The 22,611-nt window shown below is 39.9% G+C and overlaps 1 protein-coding gene across 3 annotated transcripts; it reads left to right on the top strand.

Moving 5' to 3' along the window:
* The first annotated feature begins 193 nt into the window (after positions 1–193).
* gcnf (nuclear receptor) lies at positions 194–21,495 on the top strand. Of its 3 annotated transcripts, XM_018816114.2 has the most exons (12): positions 194–402; positions 1,389–1,508; positions 14,407–14,637; positions 14,818–14,873; positions 15,501–15,841; positions 15,901–15,984; positions 16,452–16,584; positions 16,696–16,798; positions 16,918–17,053; positions 17,419–17,540; positions 18,878–19,122; positions 19,264–21,495. In XM_018816114.2, exons 1-12 carry the CDS (start codon positions 339–341, stop codon positions 19,612–19,614), a joined length of 1,986 nt encoding a protein of 661 aa, XP_018671659.1. In that variant the 5' UTR covers positions 194–338; the 3' UTR covers positions 19,615–21,495.
* The last annotated feature ends 1,116 nt before the right edge of the window (positions 21,496–22,611 follow it).

The following is a 22,611-nucleotide window of genomic DNA, read 5'->3' as shown; positions in this document are numbered from 1 at the left end:
ATTTGGTTGAGTGAGTGAACTATTAGTAGTGCGCTGTGCAGTTGTGCACTGACTGCACAGTGGGTGCTGCCCGTTACCATTACGATAGAAGAGATTGCAGAATTTGGAAGTCGTTTGTTAACGCAAGACGTGTAACAAAGACTGGAAATTTGTTATTGTTTTTAATATTCATTTAAATTTCTTGCCTCTTTCTAGTTACAGAAAACAAAAGTAATAGGCTCAACGCTGGCTTAAATGTAAACCTAAATATTCATACATTCCTCAACATCTACCTCTGCATTAAATGAAGTTACCTCAACAAAGCATTCAGAACATTTGAAATTTTCATTGCACATGAGATGGACATTGCCATATTCAACTCCGGCTACAATTATCCTGACATGAATGGAGTCGACTTGTCAAGTAAGAAAGTTGAATTTCAACATAAGTTAGGTGACATTGGGCATCTAAATGTGTGAGGCTAGCATATAAAATGTTGTATCTTGTTTTTCTCATCACTTTTTTTGTGAATTTTTATTATGGAATTAATATGCTCATGTTTGATTACCAATGACCTTGGCACAGATTTTTAGAAGTAACTTAATACTTTGTTTTGGCTGATAATCCCTATGGAAGCTAATTTTCAGAACAGGGCGGTATTCTCATTCCTGACTAAAGTTAATCTGTCAAGGTTACCATTGGTTGACGGTTAACATATTTTTGTAGTCCGCTAACTAAATTTTAGGATGGTATTCTTATCTATTGACTAAGCCAAATACGATATTGCCTTTTTAGTCCTCCCTACTAAAATTTTAGTTAGATTTTTTGATCGACTAACTTCCGTAATAAGTAATACACAGAAACTTAGTCAGTGGACTAAAAAGGAAAAACCAACAAATAAACTTTAGTTGGCCAACTAAAAAGACGCGGCAACAAATAGATGCCGTGACCGGTAGCTGAGAATACCAACCATAGTTTGACACTTGCATTACAGTCAAGTTTGTCAGCTCCAGTATCACTATTAACCTTATGATGGATGGTATATATCACAATCTTATTTTTATTTTAAATTAATCATGAACTTGTGTTCAAAAAAAATTTAAAACATAGTGGAAACTTCTTTGTTATCATCAAAATAATTATTTATCAGGAATATGTTAATATGTTATTTATGTGCAACTGATTTTGATAAAGCAACTTTGACAGGTTGCATACATACAAAAGTTGGTTTTAAGTTATATGAATGTCTAATATAATTAAATAAAATATATCAAGGTCAATAGCAGTCCAAAGTAACATTTTGATTGCATTTTTGTATTATTGCAAAAATTAATTAATTAATTTTTAAAATACTTGATATTATACCCTTAATAATGTATGTGTAATTCGAATGTGTTTTTATGTTCCAGGATATACAGGATGGCCATCCCAGCAACCTCATCCAAGCAACATGGGAAGAGGGGGGATGAACAATATGGACCACAATTCACCACAGGTCAACAGTGAACTTAACAATAATGCTTATACTGGTAAGAATAAATATTTTAAAAGAGAAAGTTATGTTTATGCAGAATAATTTCTCAGAAAATCTATTCTGTTTTGCAGTAGTTGCATTTGGGTTAACAGTAGCAGTAGTGGTTTAGGGTAGGAAAGTATGATGTAACCAAAATGTGTGTGTTTTATTTATTTAGGTGATAATGTAAATAAAACAGCTATACATCTGTTTAAATTATTAAAGATAGTTGTACAATAAGCCAATTTTAATTTTAAAACCACAGGTGAACTAAAATTTGCTTTATAAATTAAAATGTATATTTCATAAAATATTAAATATACAGCCCATTGCAGCATAAATATATATATATACATATTTATTATTTTTCTTTCATTCTTTGCCCTGGATTAATATAAGTTTATTTTAACTTCTATCATACAAGTTGTATGTTGCTTCAATGGATGTAAAAGGTTTTATTTAAACAATGAAGCGGTAAAGACTTTACACTGTGGGTTGTGGTAAAGGTAATGACATTTACATTTAAATATTCATTGTGTGATGCTTTGTATGTCAGCCATTAATATGGGAGTTTTATGTTTTGGTTGTTACGTTTTCTTGTTTATTTGTGGTTCCCAGACTAAATATTTGAGTGATCATTGGATTGCTTTTGTATACTTTGATAATGCAGTTTGATATCCATGTGTTTTGTTAAACCACTTGAAAATCTGGTCTGTTGCTCATGTTCAGCTCCCAACAGTTATTAATGACTTATGTTTGTCTGTTCTGATAGCTCATTACCCTGATTCACACATTAAAAACAAACCACTTCAAACACTCTATCCGCTTCAGCAATGCTTGTCATGTTCAAACACGATTAAGTCAACGACATGTTTGTTCCAACTGTTGCAACCCTTGGCGCTAGAAATGTTTCGTTTGTTAATGAAGATTTACGTGCATTGTTATCATTGCAGTGCTATTAGTATGTAATCGTGACGTATTAAAACATACAAATTACACATACTTACGATTGGGAATTAGGAATTAGAATTCGATGTTGCGTTAGTATTAATCTGTAGTGTACAAAATGAAAACAAAAGGACAGTGACGTTAATACAACGTGACGGTTACTACAACGCGTTGTGTAATACAATTTCAAATAAGTTTTAGTTGGCCTGAGTTTACCACAAGCCAAATACACCAACTCCCCGAACACCGGCTGCTTGTGCGAGTAAAGTAGGTCAGGCATGCACAAGGTACTCGGTGTTGGACGCCTGACATACATCAGTTGTGTTTTCAATTTTAACATTAGTTTATGTTTCCATTTTTTGTCTCTGCGCGAAAATCTTACTGTTTTAGATTTACTAGTTTAATATTGACAGTAGTTCTAACAAAGAATATTCGAATTACTAAAATACACCAAAACTGCGCAACGGCGAAAGTATGACAACGCTACGAATATGACGTCATTATCCAGTTTCGCGCTTCGGATCGCAGCACACGTAAACGTGGTGTCCGCCTCTTCTTTGTGTCCCTGGACAATCCACCGTGGCGAGTACTTAGCCGACCAGCCGCCCTCAGTGGTCATGTGAACCCGCACGAACCGTTCGTTCAGTTTACCCGGGTGTTGAGATAAGTAGCCAATCTAGGTCATGTTGTGCTTGAAAGAACAAAATTCATCTTTTTCTGGTTTACTTAAACGTGCTCTCCATTCTCTTTACCCAGTCCCACTTTACAGTTGGCCCAAATAGAAAAATCGTGTTTTAGTCTCGGGAGTTTTTTACTGCCGTACACCTTCGTAATAAACCATCCCTTTTTTAATGGAAAATGTTTAAAAAAAATCATCTGAAATGAAGCGACTTTGTTATTTTAGTTGTTAATTGATCAAAATTAAGTAACATTACAGCTACTTGTTAAATACAGGGTGAGCGAAATAAATGCTTGCCTCAGGGTCACAAGTCGTCATTGTCCGTTTCGCTTGACCAATGCACCACTCAACCCTTCACCTTTTACCATGCAAACCCAACAGTTGCCTAAAGTTTCCTTTTCCGTTCTTTCCGATGATATTGCAGAAGTTGTAAACAGCCGAGACGTCTCCGAGTGCTCAGTGCGATGTCTACTTAAGTGCTGTCGCACTAGAAACACCATTTACCTGAGATCCGTCACTGCCCCTGGGTCTGGGTAATATTTTGCTTTTACTTTTAAGTAAAAGTGATTTTTTTGGTGGGGAGAGAGGCAACTGTAAGATATATATACTTTATTTTAGATACAAGGCATCTCCGTTTGCTACTTCGAAAATTTTGCGACATTTTTTTATCAAACCCACCCTACGTACTTAAACCGCTTGGTTGAACGTGTTTTGTTTGATGCACTAATAGGAAAACTTTTGGAGTGCATAATGTAATTTTTATGTGTTTGTAACCGTGTTGAAGACGCCTGGTGTATACCAATTACTCCTATGGCAACGGCAGTTTACGTGTGTAAGTGTATATAGTAAAGCACAGTGAAGGAGTTGATGAATTCGCCCAAGCCATGTTTGTTCTTTCACAATAACTTCCCCGCCGGTAATTGTATTGCTTTCTTTGAATTTGGTACCAAAGTCGGGCGAATGCACGTGGTTACCACCTACCGAGGTCGCACGCCTCTACTGGTAATCCGGGCAGCACGCCCGGGGTCGTGCGGGTCCATGCTATCGTAGAAATCGACTTCTGGGATTTTATTCCCGCCGCGAAAAGCGAAAAGTCAAATCGAATCACGTCGACCCTTAAGCGTCAATTTGCTTGTTTTAATCACGTTTAGGCAAATCGCCTAACCAGAATCTAGGTCAGTGGTCAAACAGGGTAACGAAGAGTCACTTTGTCAAATGTCGAGGCGATGTTAATGTTTCAATATAACGGTAAAACTTTTGGGAATAGGTTTTGTTCGCATCTGAATTTCGCACCTACAAAGAAAAGAACTTTTAAACGATTGCGAAATACCCTTTCACCTAAAGTTGAAATACAGACGTGTGGTGTCATTTACAAGTAAAAATAATGAACGCGTTTACCTAACGCTGTTTAACAAAGCTAATCAAGTCACCTTCACCATTAACGCGTAACATTTTTGAAATCCAACTCACAACACATCCCCTCCATTCATCATTTCTATCAAAACCACGCAGTCAAAGACGGAGAATTTAAACGTCAACGGTTAATTGGTTTGAAACGAAGCGAGGTTGCTTTGTCCGCTTGAAATCTTACACCTGTGTATTCTTGTCTCTTTTCATGGCTCCAAATTCAACTTCTGCAACCTGACACGAACCTCTTTGTGGCTTCGAATTCGCGCTTTCTAGATTAAAGCACAAGACGCCGTTTGGAAAGAACAATACACAGCGACACGGCATCGCAAACCACAATGTCGCTTTTCCAGACTTTCCCATGCCTCGAATACTCGAAGGCGACCCAATTTCGTTTTCCCATTGTTCAGAAAAATGTGAAATTTAACCAACTAATTTAACCACTCACATTCGTATGCACTCAGTTTTACTTTGGTACATAAGGATTTCTTACGGGAAAAATGAACTTAACGATAATACAGGTTCCTTGCGCAATTTATTCGTTCAGTTGTTAAAAAGGAAGGGTACGATTAATACGATAAAACGCGAACGTGTTTGATAAGGGTCGCTGCATGGTATAATAACTGAATGTTTCATTGACCATTGAATTTATGTTAGTAATGGGATACTATTCCCACACAAGGTTTCAAGAGCTAATACTGCTGTTAGTACAACTCTTAAGAGTGCTTGCTAGGAGCGATATCTGGCGTAGTAAAGACAGGGATGAGTAAAAACTCCGTCAATGCCATGTGCTTCAAAGTATTATCCAGCACTTCACTTACATATGTAGGGGTTGTTGTTTTGTAGTCACGCTACAGCAAAGGGTGTTGTATCAAACAATGGAAATTCCATTGGTTTATGACACTATAACCCTGGTATTGAATGACGTTGTTGAAGGGAATTTCTGTGTTACCGAGTATGACGCACTGTCCAGTTACCTGTCCAGTTTTAACGCTTATATAGAGTATGCGACGGTCCGAAACATGTAAGTTTTGTTATAACATCAAGTGTAACTAGCCTTTCCGTAGCAGCTCGTGTTTAATAGCACGTTTTCGACAGTGTTGCCACTATAAGTCGAGATCCGGCAACACTGTTTGTGCTCTATTGTCCAAACAAACGACTGTCCAATTTATTTGTTTGGCCTTAGCCTCTCGCCTTTGTTTTTATATTGGAATTTAACGAATGGACCGTTGTAACAGTGGATCCGAACAACTCGAAGTCTTAAGCCGTCACTTTTCGTATCAGGTTTTCTTGGTACAATCCACCACCCTGGCCTGTAGTTGACAAAACGAGCTAAGAGTGTGTAATATGATCTACCTTTTCCCGCCAGCCTTGCACAGCCTTCCACAGCCTTCCAAATATACTTTGTCTTCATAGCTAGCTCAGTTGTTGGGACACAGGCCGGACCATATGTTGTATTAAAGCATATGTACACGATTTTCCTCCTTGAAAATAGTATTTTAGTACTCGACTACATGGTTAAACTTGCTTACTTGCCTGTAGGGAGATTTATACATCATGTATGTTTAATATATGTTTTGTTGTTGAATATTTTAAAATACGGTGCGGGTACATCAGTAGTGTATGATGTGAAGGCCGGTCAAATTTTGTGCCAACAGATTTTTAGTGGTATGTGTCATGGCATATATATTAGTAACAAGTTTGACGTTCATGAAAAATAGATGAAGGGTGCGTAAAAATTCCATACAGTGTCCACCTACAGCGGTCGATATGGGGAACTTCGTTTCCATGGTTAACCTTGTTTTCCTGGGTGTGAGTAATCATACTGACCTCCCAACCCTCCTGTGACTCCCGCGCGTGCCTCGTCCACCTGCTCTTCTCTCTTTTTTTCTCCCGAGCGCTCCTTCGTGTCGCTCAAACACGCCAAGGTCAATACTGCTCGCTTCTCTCTTCCTCTATCATAGCTTTGTTACGTGTGCTGAACGAGAATGACCAACGGTCACACGTCACAAAGAAGGCGAAACGCGCAGAGCGGGTGAAAAACAGGGCTCAACGGTCATTGAGCAATCCTTCGATAGCTTGTTTTTCGTTCCCGGCCGTGACGTTGTTTGTCAGTTGTTTTCAGTGTTAACGAGGCGAGGTTCCTTCTATGCCCTGCCTTATCCAGATGGGAATTACGGAAATATAGACTTCCTCTGTTATATGAATTCTTTAAACTACAGTTTAGTTTTAATACAGGCAGTGGTAGATGTGAATGAAGTTCTGCAGTCGTGTAATTGTTGTTTTGCGACAGAGTATATTTATATATTTTCAGTGTAGTACAGAGTTAAGTATTTCAGCTTCAATAACTGACTTAAAAAAAACGATCTTTAAAATATACGAATTCTAGTTATACGCTAACCAAGTGCGCATATTTCATTCAAAGAGATTTAATATTCGTGACGTCTGTTGTATAAAATGACCATTTGCTAGAAGTCAAATACAACCAAGATGTTTGTTTTTGGCGGTGGAAATTCAAACATCGGCGTACCTATGTCTATCTACGATGAGAACAAACGTTTTGGAGGTAAGCGTCACCATCGTTTAATTCATTCATAGAAGCCGTAAATAGACACCCCAAACAGCGGGTAACTATTAACCGTGGGGTTTCATGCACAATTCCAACCGCAACTTATAATCGACCATTTTCCGCAAACTTTAGTCACCGTTGTTGTCCGCTAATGATTAATTGTTAATAATTATCCGGCTAGTGGCCTATTTTACACGCGGAGTCAAATTGCTAATTTATTACAATACAAAACTAATACAACGTATAGTCCGCGTTCTATTTTTATTTCACAGACGTATTACATGCACCACATTCACGAACTTAATTAATTATTGCTCGAAATAACAACTCCTATTTTATTTACGTCCATCAACTGTTTATTATGAATTGATTTCCTCACCACCTGTGCCAGGTAGTCGCTTGTATGATGAATAGGATTCCGTAACAACGCGTGCGAAACTGCTTCAAGAATGCTCAACCCTGCTGTTGTTACTAACTTTACATTAATCACAAAGTCGGCGCATTTAACCTGGCAGTGCAACGTAATGCATGGCCCACTTGCACTGCTACTGATCTTTCAAAGAAACAAGAAACGTGCAGTTCAACGATCCTATATAAGAGCGTGCCACTTTGCGTAAAATGATGACTATTTCAGCCATCTCGGTGTCTTAAGATTGATCACCTGTTGTATTATATTAATACTCGGGGTGGTGACGGAGGCCGGCATTGCAAAGGTAACCGGATCTTCTGGTCAAGCACTCCACTATCGCACCGATCCGCGGCAACCCACCGGACCGTTACTACGTCATTGCGTTTAGAATTCCAACCCCGCTACTCATTCGTTCCTGCACAACCATCAACCACTAATCCATTGTGACGTCATATTGGATGGACGATGCTTTCAAGTTTGCTCGCAGTGTCGTTTGTACAGAGCGCTCTTCAATGTGGTAAACGTCGAAGTCACAAATTCGCCGTTGCCGTTAAATAACCCAAGTATAGTAGCTAAATATTAACTTGTTTACGGTGACTCACACGGATAGAATTTTTCGCTCTGTTTTTCTCCAACTCGTTTCTTCTTTTTTCCTCTTCATTTGTGCCACATTTTGTTTCGAGGGCAAGTTGTTTGCGTGTTTTTGCAGTCTACGAAATGATGGCTATCGCGCAGTGTGTATTGTTTGATACCCCGATATGTTTAAATTTATAAAAATCTACATGTCCTTTATCTGACCTTGGTATGACGTCATACGTACTTGACTCATCGGTCTTTCATTGGTTCGAGACATGCGGGGATGATAGATTATTACCTCGCCCCCCTTTCAGCGCATCCGTTCAAGTGGCTTCACGTGGATCCGAATTTGTGTTTGTTGCGTCATTATCCCTTATTACCGGCGGCTTGTTTGATGGTGACGTCACAGAGCCCTTGTTTCTCCGTGCGGTTGCGCAAGCGTATTGTGTCGTTGTCAGTTTCGCGTTCGACTGTTCATTTGGTGACGCGCTGTTGATTGTGTCTATTAGTTGCTCTGTTCAGCCGGTCCAAGCGGTTCAGATGAGTTCGAAGGCGTCTGGAAAGCAAACACGATGGCCACCCTCGAAACTGTTCCACGTCGCCACCGGTTTCCCCAATCACGTCAAAATCGCCAGCGATGGCCGACCAGTGGCGTAGCGTGACTGCATGACGTGATTAGGCGAGACAGCGACCGGCCTCGACCGACGCCTAGGGATTCTGCCGGTCATTGGGGGTCGCTGTCTACCACGTTGACAAAATCTGCAGTCTGTTCCAAATTAGGCTAATCCTGCATATGTTTATTCCACCACATCGAACGCGTTGCGTTTTAACCTATGGGACACTAATTTGGCATTAACCCTATTCAAAGCAACAACTCCATTTATCGATTTGTGAACTGTCCAGCATTTACGAACGCAACATTTCTTATCTGAGTGAAACACATTAATGCCATTGGACAAGTCGACTCTCGTAGTTGCATTAACATCGATTATCAAGATTTATTCTGCGGGATCGCGTTATTTCGGTTAGCCGTCATAATTACGTAATTAATTTCTTGTTATGGTTTATAATATATAATAAAATTCCCTGTTTGTTTCCCGTGCGTGAACGCAATTATTGTTCGTCTTTTCTACGCCACCTCGCGGCTGCTAAATATTCGTGATTAACCAAAGCGTGGCGCATTCAGTTAGCAAGTGCACTGCTACTGCTTGCCGAACTATGTGACTGATACTGAGATACAAATAATACCGAACCCGCCGGTCTAATCCCCACCGATACACAGCCACATCAGTGTCGAAGGTTATTAAGCAAGTCCATACATCTGCTTAGAATTTAAATAAACACGTTACGCCTGTACCGTGATTGTCAAGAAAAGAAAGAAGAAATTATCTTTTACCAATTCGTACCTGCCAACCCCGCATGTCTTACTCACGGTGAGCGTAATATGACGTCATAACGACAGGTTCCTGTCATTTATCGGCATGACGTATGTCACAATAATGCGGCTTGTGTTTATGTTGTCGTAATTTCGAAGATGTTTTGCTGGTTCAATCGGGTTCAAACCACATAACGGGAACTACCACCATATGTTTATTTCACAAAGCCCTTTTCAACCCTTTCCTGCACAAACGAAGTATGAGAACTTGCAATACCCACTGCTCAGCCATCACGCTGCAATCTGCGGCATTCAAGTTTGGAATGCGCTAGATATTGTTTCAATATTCAAATGCCATCTCGTTCCAAGAACGATTCTCGCATTTCGTAAATCAGCAATGGCCCACTTTTGCTGCTCGCCTGTTATTTCTAATTTCACATTCAACGCTCGTTTTTCTTATCTCGGTCAGTCGATCTATAATGAGGCCAATGCACTTGTCAATGTATTGGCGCTTCCTCTGTCTATTGGTTTGTAATAATTTATTGGGAGTTTGTTTGTTCATGCGCAAATCTGTTGGGATTCGTACCGCATGCCGCGAATAATGCGATCGCCATGTCAGTCAACTAGAGCCCGTACTAAGAACGTTGGCAGCGTAATCTGCATATTCTATGAGAATGACATTTGTATGGAAAATACAATATGGCGGAAATGGCTAGACGTTTTCACCAAACGAGGATAATATATGATTTTCGAAGACTAGAAAGGTACAAAGCTTAGATTTGTTTTAACTCTTAAAAAGGCAGTTTTAACACGTTAACCAGGCACTATGTTCTCCTTGCTTTGGTGTTAATGTGGCATTGTCGTTGTATTTAACAGTCAAGCGGATTATCGTCTTGTGCATACAGAGGATTGCTGCAGCAGCTTTAAGCCTCTCCCCACACCGCCATATATGATTCACCGTCATGCAGTGTCCCATATCGCTTTCCTGTCATCGATAGATGGCCCTCCGCCCCCGAGAAAACCCGAGTGGTTATGATTATTTGCCTTGTATCCAGTTTCAGTTCCACAGAAGTTAGTGCACAGATAGAGCTTATGGCCACCTTTTACTTCCTCATCCGTTAGGCCACGTTTTAATTCTCCGCGTTAAGTTTTTCCGAGGTGTCTGTCATAATACACAGCATGGCATGTATGTACCGAAGAGCTCTTGTTTTTCGCTGTGTGACTGTTCGTGATTTTTTGTCGTTACTTTTTTGCTGTAGTTGTGATTTGTTGTAAATGCTATTCCTACAAATCTTGCTTTTAGGCGCCAAGCAACTAGCTTAGCCAACCTTTTTATAAATTATACGTATTTCCTATCTACCTATGATGTGTTTGTAGAAAAAAATATATATTTGTAGTTTGTACCATCAACAGCGGAAATGGTATGTTTATGTTTTTAATGTAGGCACTACAAAAATATGTTATGCAAGAACCTATTTTAGTCTCCATAACACAAGGATGATTGCATGGTAATTAATGATATCAAATGCGGTGTTTTCAATGTTTCTCAGTCCACTATCTAATCGCGCCGTTCCCGTTAATGATTTTCATAAACACCACTGTCTTTCGTTTGGCTGCAAGTTTTCTTTTGTTCGTGTCAGGGCCGGCCATTAATTACGCTTTTTATTGACCAAACAGAAAACTTTCCAAGAAATAACAAACTCACATCCAAAACTGTTTGTTGCGCCCCAGGTTACAAATCAATTTACGAATAGTTAGGAATTGCACCTTCCCGACCAGCATTTGCTTGCAAATCGATTCATTTAGTTCGAATAAAACTTCTGTGCGGTTGTGTATAACATTTTCCGTGGCAATATGCAACAGTCAGTGGAACGTAAAGTCAGCTTTGAGTTCTGTCAATACCATATTAAATAATGTTTAAGTTTAACTCATATATTGCGCGTTAACACAGATGAGGGCTTTCGGGTTAGGGATGACAGTTCACTTCGCGAAATAAACAGTTCGTTTTACTTTAGTTATGTGAATACCAACACATTTAGGAGTAGGACGGCTATTAGCTTATCGTTGTCAGTCGTTGCCTATAAAATAATGAGTAACAAATATCAACATAGCGGTATCATGTACGTCCACGCAATAGGTGCCCGGGATAAAGAAAGAGAAAAGAAGAGCGCTGCCCACTTCCGCCGTGCAAAAGATGCATCGATTGTCATTGCGACTTGCATCAGTTTAAAACGCGCCGCTTTGTCAAGACAGCGCATATGTGCCAGCGAAGCTTCACCTTTTCGTTAGTTCTAAGCAGGTTGGAGGGGTCTTAGTTTTAAATAACCAGCCAAGACTTTTGCGACCCTAATTCACTTATACAACCGCGTTTTTGGTTCGGCATTTTTTAGTTACCTCGGTCATTAATACAGTGCCAAGGTCGTTAGGTTTCTGGCAGGGCTCCAGAATAATGTACCTGCAAGCTTCGCGTTTGGATTTGCCTTGTAGTCGCTGATAGCCAGACCTTACCACAGGAAGCAGTTGTCATCTGGTCGCGCACGAAGTTTTTGCTTATTCTTTGCCTGCTGACCGATCGACGTGTTAGAAGCTGCAGTCACGTCTTGTGTGATGCACAAGCTGGTTTATTCATTAAATAGCACCAGCCTCTGTTTAAAGCAAACCATTCGCGTTTGAGCTTGCGTGCAGCCGCAGCTAAAATTAGGAAGTGAGTTAATCAGGCCAGAACAGCAGTTTAGAAATGTAGTTTATTGTGTTAGATGTAACGCTATGTTGCTTTACAACAGAGATGTGATGCGTGTTATTGCAGGGTAGTTCAAATGCTGATGCAAGTCTTGTTTTTGTGAACTTTCGTGCCTACAAATACAGTACACACGCAAGTTTATATGTATAATGCGTTGTCTTTACAACTGTTCATAAATAACCAACTTTGAAATATCACTGCTCTTCCAGATTCGCCAATAACGCTGTGTTAACATCATTGTACAGCATACTTAGTAATCTGTGTAATTGATCTACCTCGGATCACGATGAGTTTAGACCTCAGTCGGCATAGAATGGAAGGCATAAGCGGCCTGTCATTAATGTCCCCCCCTCAGCGCTCTTTTATCAACAACATGATGAAGCAAGATGACTCGCCTAACAGCGAACATATCGGCTCCTACCAATCAAACTATGGCATGCACCCTTTTATAAGGGGCAATATGGGATACCGGGGTTATGGTTCCCCGTATGCTTTCGTGCCGCACGCTGGTAGTTCGCCACAATCGCCCAAAATTCGCAACGAGTCGAATAATGAATCGGAACGAAAAGGTAAGTTGATTATCTAAGGTCGTTTGTCATGGCCTGAATGCTTTACGGTGACACTCCGCATTCAATGTTTACTGTTTACGTTTACACCTTGCCAGCACCTGCTGTTTCGGTGTTCACGCAAGCGCTTTGATCAATTGATACATACGTAAAGCGTGTGTTGTTTGATCGCCTTCCTCGGTGTTTCACCGTAAACCACTTCGCTATTCAGCGGAGCCTTTTAAAGCCGCGCTTCGGCGTAAATTTTCATCGACACAGATGACGTGTGATATGGGTTATCTTTTTGGTTTCGACCTCCATTTGACCAAACCGTTTGTCCTGACCCTTCCTTTGGTCGCAATTGGTCGATGCACGCGAGGTTGTTTTCCAGGAAGCGGTAGGTTAGACTAGAGGATGAGTTGGCGCTTTCACCCTATGTAAAAATAACTTCTGATGACGTAGCTATGATTCCGAGAATGACTGGGTAAAACTTGGACGTAAGATTTCCAATGATGTTGAAACTTTCACCATCCATGTGTTACGTAATTAACTTGTGATTGAAATCGTGTTTCATGGTTTTAGAACGTTGTGCGTCATCAGCGTTCACCATCCCGCAGTGGATTTGCGTTCATTCACAATGGATTTGGCCGAGTAACAATACAGTCATGTTCGCAGCAATTGGTATATCTGGGTTAATCGCTATTTTTATTATCATGTTGAAAAACTTCCATCTATCTAAACCAAACTGCACGAAAATTGCATCAGCCACCCCTTAGCTACCCAATAACCAGCAGCTGCCCACATAGTTCTCAGTCACTTGATTTCCTTCCTCGTTAACTTTTGCAACATTTACATACGACTACTGTTAATTGCATCTCCATAAGTGGGAATGCTGTTGTAATTACGCCACTGGAGGTAACAAATAAACGAGTGATCACATGTCACAAGATATGTGTACACGCGTATACCCCACCTGTCATGAATGTGTTTGTGACCTCAGTGTTTATTTTCTAAATGCGTAAACGAACGTTGGTAATAATAGCCCGCCTTAATAAGCTTGTGATTACGTGTCGGGTTTTCCACACCACAACCACCCATCTCACGTACACCAACACATTAGCAGTTATTATTAATCGATTTATAATTTGCGAGTGTGCGTGATTAGCAATAACCGTTCACGTCGTTGTATGACGTGACTGGTATACCACAGCACAATGAATGAGATCGTTTGAAACACCTTGCGTGATTATGCAAGTTTCGATTTGGGTTGTCAAAACTACCCGAATAATATTTTTATCTTTAGAAAAACCCAGGCCTACAATTTAAAATGTCATTCATTATCCTCAAATACACAATTTGTGCTTGCCGCTGCACATTTTAACTTGGCTGTAATAGGCTAAATGGCAATTACAGTAGCTGACTCCAAACCAACCAAATAGGGACGCGATAAACAGACACAGAGCTTCCATGCGTCACTTGTTCTGTTGTTCACAGCAGTGATTAATGCGGCGGAATTCCGGGTGATTCAAGTTGAATCGTTTCGTTATCACAAATGTCCTTACCTTCAAACCTTGTTTGAGTAATAAAAACTAAACAAGGCTGAATACATCTATTATTTTCAAACTTTCTAGTATTCTCTTCCTATTTCCGAACTTTGTTTCTGCAGATGATGGAAAAGAGGTGAAGAGTTGTCTCATCTGCGGAGATCGAGCCACTGGACTTCACTACGGCATCATATCATGCGAGGGATGTAAAGGTTTCTTCAAACGCAGCATCTGCAACAAACGAGTGTACCGATGCACAAGAAGCAAGAACTGTGTCATGTCAAGAAAACAACGGAACCGTTGTCAGTTCTGCCGTCTACTCAAATGCCTTCAAATGGGCATGAACCGAAAAGGTTAGTATCTTTTTATAAAAACAGCAACAATATTGTAACACATTTTGACATGTTTCTTTTACAACGTATGAAAGTAAATATGTAATTATTTACAATCAAGATATTCTTTACGTGTTTTGTATTTTTCTAATCTGCTTATTTCACTAACTATTTTGTCTAAATTTGGTACTTGTTTATCAGCGATCCGGGAAGATGGCATGCCCGGTGGAAGGAATAAAAGCATTGGACCAGTTCAGGTAAATTTCATTTCCTCGTAATTTTGATACAAGTTTTATACTCGGTTGTCGTTGTTATCGGTGTGAACCTATCGATGAGTTTACCCGACGTGAAGTAAATGCGTCACTTCCAAAGCACTGCGAGTAAGTTGAGTGCATTGCTCTATACGTGGTAACAACAACAGCTTAAATGGCCTCTGCATGACTTCTTTAAAAAGTTCATATCTGCCACGCTTCTGATAAGTTTGGTACGTGGACGATGTTGTAAAAAGTTTAAGAACCTTCATTCCAAAATCGTAATCTTCCCATACATTATCATAGCTCTGGTAATTCCACCGTGGATGCGATCATTGCTTTTTCGTTCTATCATGAACCAGTAACTGTTTAATTTTCGCTCCTTTACTTCCGCATATAGTGGCGAAATATGACGCCCTTCACGTCCAGTATTGTTCTTGGAGCACGTTGCCAAGGCAGGTCCACGACTTCCGACTTCCCGACCTATCTACCATATGTCGAAATTAATTGTTTTCGATATAACAGTAGCTTTGCATCATTTTTCTTCATTATCCCCTGTGTCGGCCGTGTCATGGCGCGGCTGCTGGGGTTTACCGCACGTTCGGCTCGTACATCACCGATTCCTTTATTCAGATATCAGATGAGGAAATCGAACGTATTCTGTCCGGAAAAGACTTTGAAGAGGAAGCTGCTCGAGAGGAGCAACAGCAGCAACAACAACAGATGAACCTCGAGCAAGCGAACAACCCATATGCTTCAATGGGCCACTCAAGTTACATGCCGCTCTTCTCGCCGGGATCTGGGCCTCAATACCCGACCAACATGATCTCATCAAGTACGGGTTCACCGCCACTAAACAACGGTATGCGGAATTCATCAACTTCATCCTCAATTCCAATGAACGCTCGATCTTTAATGGCTGGTGCAAACTCACAGCTCGGATTTGTACCTTCGATGCCAGGCGTGCATGTGAGGTAAGCATGTAAGAGTTTTGTTCGAATATGAACATTATTTAATATTTCATGTTTTTCAGAGAAAACAGCTTCTACCCAGGATTGCCACCATACCAACTACCCCACGTGAACCGATACTCGATGCAACAGGGTCAGCAGATACAGTAAGTACACCACAACACTGTGTAAGTCGAGCCCATGACATATGTAGCTTGTCGTCAAAGATCGAGCGGAAATTGTGCGTCCTGTATCAGTAGCTATACACCACCGTGTTATTAGTTTTAAACTGATCTAACCTCATCTTATCCAATCCCACTGTTATGGATTGTCGTATAAAGAGTTACGCATTCTACTACTTGAGCTTCGTATGTTGAATTGCTCTCATATGACATTCTCGATTATGACGTCATAATTTAACATAATGGTCATGGTAATTATATCGTGACTTAAAAGCTGCATGCTTGGGACAAGTCACGGATTTTTCTTGGAACGTCAAAATTCAAATAAAACCGAACCGTTGATTTTTTGTCTGCTTCGTTAGGGTAGTGTAGTGACGTCACAAAACGATGTTCCAAACCAACGCACTTTGGTGAAACTCGATTTTACGTTTTTAAACGTTTCCTTCTTTCAGTGACCGATCTCCTGAATCAGCATCCGAACTTACAAGCACGACATTAGTTGAACAGCTGGTGTTGGCTGAAGACGCATCGTTTCTTGTCTCTATTGGACCGGATCATGGTTTCAATGACGTCACGATTAGCAAGGTTGGGAATGATATAATTATGATATTTTTGTGTGATCTTACTATTGAATAAGTAATAGATTGCCTATTGTATCAAAGGCTTACATGTAAATTGACTTTATCCATCGTACAGGATCAACTCTTCAGTATTCTATGCAAGGTAGCGGATGAAATGCTATATCGTCAGATTGTTTGGATCAAGAAGTTGCCCTTTTTTGAAACCATTTCCATTAAAGGTAAACTTCAATTGTGTTCTTTAAAAAATGTAAATAAATGGCTTACAGTCGATTTTAGTTCATGTTTTAAACAATTTCCCAGTGGTAAACCAACTTAAGCTGCCATATTTTACCATTAGATCACACAACTCTGTTGAGTACGACATGGGCCGAGATTATATTACTTGCTGCACTGTGCGTGCATGAAGACCAGTTGTTTGGCGATCTAGCTGATATTACGTCCAAGTATTTGCCCGACAACGATGAGCTGTCCAGGTATGTTTGACATTTAGGAACAAAATATAAAATCGCTGCCTGTCATGTTTTCATTGTTGCCAATATGTTGACTGGTATGCACTGGCATTTATGACGCTCTCAATATATTGGTTTATTTCGCTCGCATGCGCACGCGCGACACCGCCACCCACTATATACCGTTTTATCCACCCACCCGTGACGTCACTTAGCGGCTTTGTTATTCACAAAGAACCCGGATGTTCATAACTTCCTGCTGTTTTTCTGCAAGGTTGAGCTCGGTTTCGTTTTCATTTGGTCGCACCGGTTCCAGCAAGTTTATTCTGGTGCAAACCAGTTCTCAACCTCCCAAAACACCTTTGAAAACCTCTGCTTTTGCTTTCTAGATTCACTGATTACGAGATGGAAATATTGGAAAGAGTAACCTACCTCTACCAAAAGTTCTCGCATCTGAAAATAGACAGAGAGGAATATGTTATCATGAAAGTCATCAATTTCTTAAACCAAGGTAAGAGACGAATATAACTGTAATTTCGGTTCACATGAAGCATACGACATAGGTTATCATACCCGACCCAATACATAGCATATGGTTTATCTTTATATCTTACACTATGATGTTTGCAACTACTATTTTGCAACAACGATGCACAGCACTTCCTTTCTTAATAGAAAAGTCCTTTTTTTTCTGTCTAAACGACAACCATTGGGTGTCCAATCTCACCGATCACAGCAATTCCTTCCGCCCGCTGCAGGCAAGCTGATAGGTGTAGATGCAACGTTAAAAGCGGTTTAATAAAAACACGATTTTTTTTTATTTAATATATGCCCTGGCCCGTGGTCACAAAGCAGATGTAGAAACTTTTTGTTGTGTTAACTAAAAAATGTAAAACATGAGGATTAAGCGATTGTAATTGCGTAATATCAATTTTTATAATTCCTTAAAGCCTTTTCGCTTGTTAAATGTGAGTTGCTTGAGTAAAATGCGAGGTATTTCACAATCCTACGGCGAAGAACCATATTTGTTATTAAATAAATGAGCGTGGCAGCTGTTTTCGTGGAACTCTATCCAAGTAGAAACCATTCATCGGTTTCCGACGTTGTCAGATCACTCAGTAAATTATCCCACGCATATTTCAGTTTCTGGGTAATGTTATTTGATTGTTAATGTAAGATGTCGCAGTTATCGCTACCCGACTGTGCATCTTATTGTTAGTCTCCCGATGAACATCGCAACGCACGGATTCGTGGTATGTTAGGTATGGGGTCAAATCTCAAATCAGATCCACCCATATAGTCACAACATACTCAACCGCCTTGATAAAGGTTTTAAATAATCAAAATTGTTTATAGATTGTATTCGCTTGATAACTAACACAATGCGCGCCAAAACATAGACGCGGCGTCTCCAATTTAAGGCGCGAACGCAACGTCGTTACTATTTCAAACCTCGCGTGTGGTGACTAGTCAGTCGCTTCCCAGCTTGCACTTGTAAACTTTCCTCGCCTGATTAAAAATAGATCTCATTATCGGCGCCAGTCTATCACGATATGCATGTACAACGAACATGGTACGTCACTGCAAACTAGTTCGTTGTCTCAAAAGCCAACCATTTTCAAATCTGCGTTGTCATTCTCACATCTGTCCGTGCAAATGATCATGAGCGTTAACGTCGTGTATTTAAAACATCGGTTCAACTAAGTTAATTTTATATAAATGTTCTTGGCTTTCCGTTCCTCCGTCTTTCTAAAGTCCTCTTTCATGCAGCTATATGTTATAAGACATTAAAAATATAAACGATCGTAACAGCATTGTATTCGTATTTAACTTATATTTATGTTACAGACATCAAAGGTTTACAAGAAGTAGAACGAGTGGAAGAAATTAACAAGAGATATTGGTATGCTTGTCAACGGTACACTGAACTCCGTGCTATGGAGAGGAACGCGGGAAGATCAGATGCCTCATCCAACGCTGCAGCATCCGGAGCATCGAGATTCCGGGATCTCATGTTATGTCTTCCAGAGATCAGATACGTGGCAGGGAAGATGCTCAACACTGACGTCACTAAACTTCCTCTTTTATTTAAGGTAAGTTTGTGTTGTATAACTCGCACAACCAAGAAGTATTAGGTTGTACTGCTGCTCATCCGCATATATTGTATGTGGAACACTGGGTGATATTCCCCGAATATTTATATATTGTTCTAAACTTGACGTTTCCAATTCTAGGCTATTCTTCACACATGCAAACTGCAAAAGTTACAATCGAGCCAGTTAATTGGACGTCATCAAAATGATGCGGGCGGAACATCCACGCCTCCCTCTCCAACCTCATCACCAACTCAACCACCACGCACTGTTCGTGACGACGACAAAATGGCTGCCGCCGCCTCAATGCTTGATCTCACATCTGACCCTTCGCGTCTCAACCACGAACAGTCTGTTCGTCTCCACGGCAGTGGATCAGTCGGCCCACCATCATCAGCCTCGACTGTCTCACCCGGCGCCCACCAAACATCGAGTTCTCCACGTTCAAGTCACGGCCGCAGCAGTCGCGACAGTGCCGCTGATTCCTCATAAACCCAAGCATGCCTCATGCTATGCAAGCAGCAACTCACCGACACAACATATCGCACCCAAAGCACAGCATGTCAATCTTTCAATGCCTTACTGTGACCTCAAGCAAGAAATCCGGTCTTCCTGGCATCAAGCTGCTTTGCAGACTACCTTGAACCTCGTGCCTCGCTTTTTACAGAAAACAAAAACCCCTTTTTCTGCTTCAGTTTTGTACTAAAGTCGACCAAAGAATTTTTAAATATGAATTACTTCATCTCGCCTCTTGACGTATATATGACGTCATAAATCGCCTTGGTACTGTGCCTATTTCCTTCTGCATCTACGGCGTCTGCGTAAATACTCCTACCAAAAAGTCAACTACTTCAGGGATTTTTCATTTGACCATTCCTTTTCCCTCACACGTACTAATGATGCGCCAGTGTAATTTGCTCGCACCAAACGATCCCTTGTTTATTCGCCGTTTTCTTCAGGAAGCTTATAATTTTGACTGTGCCCCTTTCTTTCTTCACGACGCCACCAGGTTACTGCGTCCCAGTGTTGACCGAATAGCAATAACCGCCCATGAATATCAATAATATTTCCCCGAAGTTTTCCTTCCGCAAATGACTGAATTCACCAACCGCTGCACCTCTCGTATTATGAGGTGCCATTTTCAGTGAGCGACGTTTTTTTGTTAAATTTTCGTTGAAAATGCACTGCTCACCATGCCTATTTTTGCCTGTATATATCGCATGTACATATACCGGTTTCAATGACGCGTACAATCACGTACCGACGTTCTCTTTTTTGTGAAGTTTCTAATTTTCTATCCTTACACACCCGATGAATTTATCGGCGAGTGAATTCCCACGCTTTGTAATGCAGTGTCCGAAACACCCCACTATTGCACTAATAAGAGAAATTTTACGCCAGATATATTAAACAATCACCTTTAAACCCCCAATAAAACCAAGTGTGTAAATTTTTGTTTTTTTTTCAATATTTTCTTCAGCCGTAAAACCTCAGTTCTTAAATACGCCGCTGTGAACGCCTTTACTCTTTTGACTTTACGTCACAATCTAACTTTGTTGCGACAACAATTTCACCAAAGCCAAGTTGTAATGCGTCCGGCACCTCTGTTATATACCCTCGTATCACCCGACCGTCAATTGTACGAGCAAACACTTCGTTTTCGTCCTTTACCCGCGTACTTTCCTGAAGTAACCGTTTGTGTATTTTCAGCAAGCCATTGTATGTTGTCATACCTCGTTATTGCATCATAAAGCGCATTGTGTTCTCATTTACAGCTAACGCACGACACCCATGAGCACCATCAACTTCCGTGCACTATTAGCTCAGGTTTATGTTTGGAAAGTATCGCGCTGTTCTTCGTCTTTTCTCCGTTTTTTTGCGCATAACCAATCAACATTGTCCAAGTTAATTTATCCAATATACCCCAATATACCTCAGTAAGCAAATCGCCACCATATCTCCATTTTGCAACCGAATCGAACACAACTAAACCAAATTCTCTAAAATCACGTTTTAATTGTCGCGATTTTGTTGCAAAATGGAGACCAAAAATTTCGGCAAACTTCTACGTTTCTTTTTGTTTGTGTTTATTCAGTAAAGTGTTGCCGCGTTATACCTCAATCTTGGGCGAGCGTAGTCTTCTTATAGAGCCCGCTATTATGTCGTAACAATACCGCATTGTGGTTTTAATCGGAAATACAGTTGTGGTGTGACGTGTGTGTTCTATACCTGTGTGTGTGTGCTCAAATTCGCAAAGTGTGTACAATATTTATAGGGTAGCGTTGAACCACGCACACGTATGATATTAATTATACCTCTCGTCCGTTTATTCCGTTATGTTGAGTGAGAATAAAAGAGCGCACACACAATAAATGAATGATTCATTTGGGAAAAGTATTTACTTTATATATACATGACTGCAATATTTCGATTAAATAAATTTGCAGATAATGTATCAGAGGAATGAAGCACAAACAAGAAAGCTGAGTTTTTTCATAGGTATATGGTTATGTAAAAAAAACTAATTACCAGCTCTTAGATAATTTACCAAAAGTGTTTATACTGTTGTTTACTCGGCTTCAATTTAGTATCATAGTAGGTTATAGTTTAGGGGAAGACGGGACCCTTAGGCACATATTGCCCAATATTTCCAAACAAAAATATATGGCGGTTTTTGGGTAATACCACGAATAACTATCATACATTCGTTAAATGACAACACTTTAAAGAAATATTTAAACTTACCAATCAAAAAAAAAAGATTAAGAGTAATACGAAATAATACCATACGCTTTGAAAATTAAATTTTAATTTTTTTTTGACTTACTGTTAAAGTTTTTAAGATGATGTTATCTACATTCTATATACATTTTTTATTTTATCATAATAATGGGTAACTACAAGTAATAAATTGGGGGTTTTAGGCCTACAAATGCAGCATATGAAGCTGTAACAACAGAAAAATGATAACAACTTCGAATAAGGTTTATGTTTATGCCGCTAATTTGGTACGGAATTGTTATTCTAAATTTTTCACAAGCCACTATATCTTTAAGTGCTTGTGACTGAATTTCGAAGATATATTTTCCATACATTATCTTGTTGTTGAAATTGGTATTGTAGGGTGGGGGAAGACGGAACTCGACGTATAGAACGTGCCTTATTTAAAACATATTCTTTTTTCGACCCATCCAATGATAGAGGAGAAACTTTTCTTATTTTCGTGTTTCTGACAAAATTTAAATAATTTATAAGACAAAATGTGTTAAATACTCAATGCTATATTTTATATCACAACGATACTGGATTGGTGATTCAAACTCGCAAACTACAAATCGAGTTTTAATATGATTCAGTGAGCATTTAAAATGAGCATCTTATTGTTTTTTCTAGCCATTTGAAAAAATGTTGAATACGTTCAACACCGAATTTTAATACTAAACAACAGAAAGGACCTTTCGCACTTCGTTAGACCTTTACAATACTGTC

This window comes from Ciona intestinalis, chromosome 1 (genome assembly GCF_000224145.3).
Source record: "Ciona intestinalis chromosome 1, KH, whole genome shotgun sequence".
NCBI classification, from domain to species: Eukaryota; Metazoa; Chordata; class Ascidiacea; order Phlebobranchia; family Cionidae; genus Ciona; species Ciona intestinalis.
This window is presented reverse-complemented; position numbering and strand designations above follow the sequence as displayed.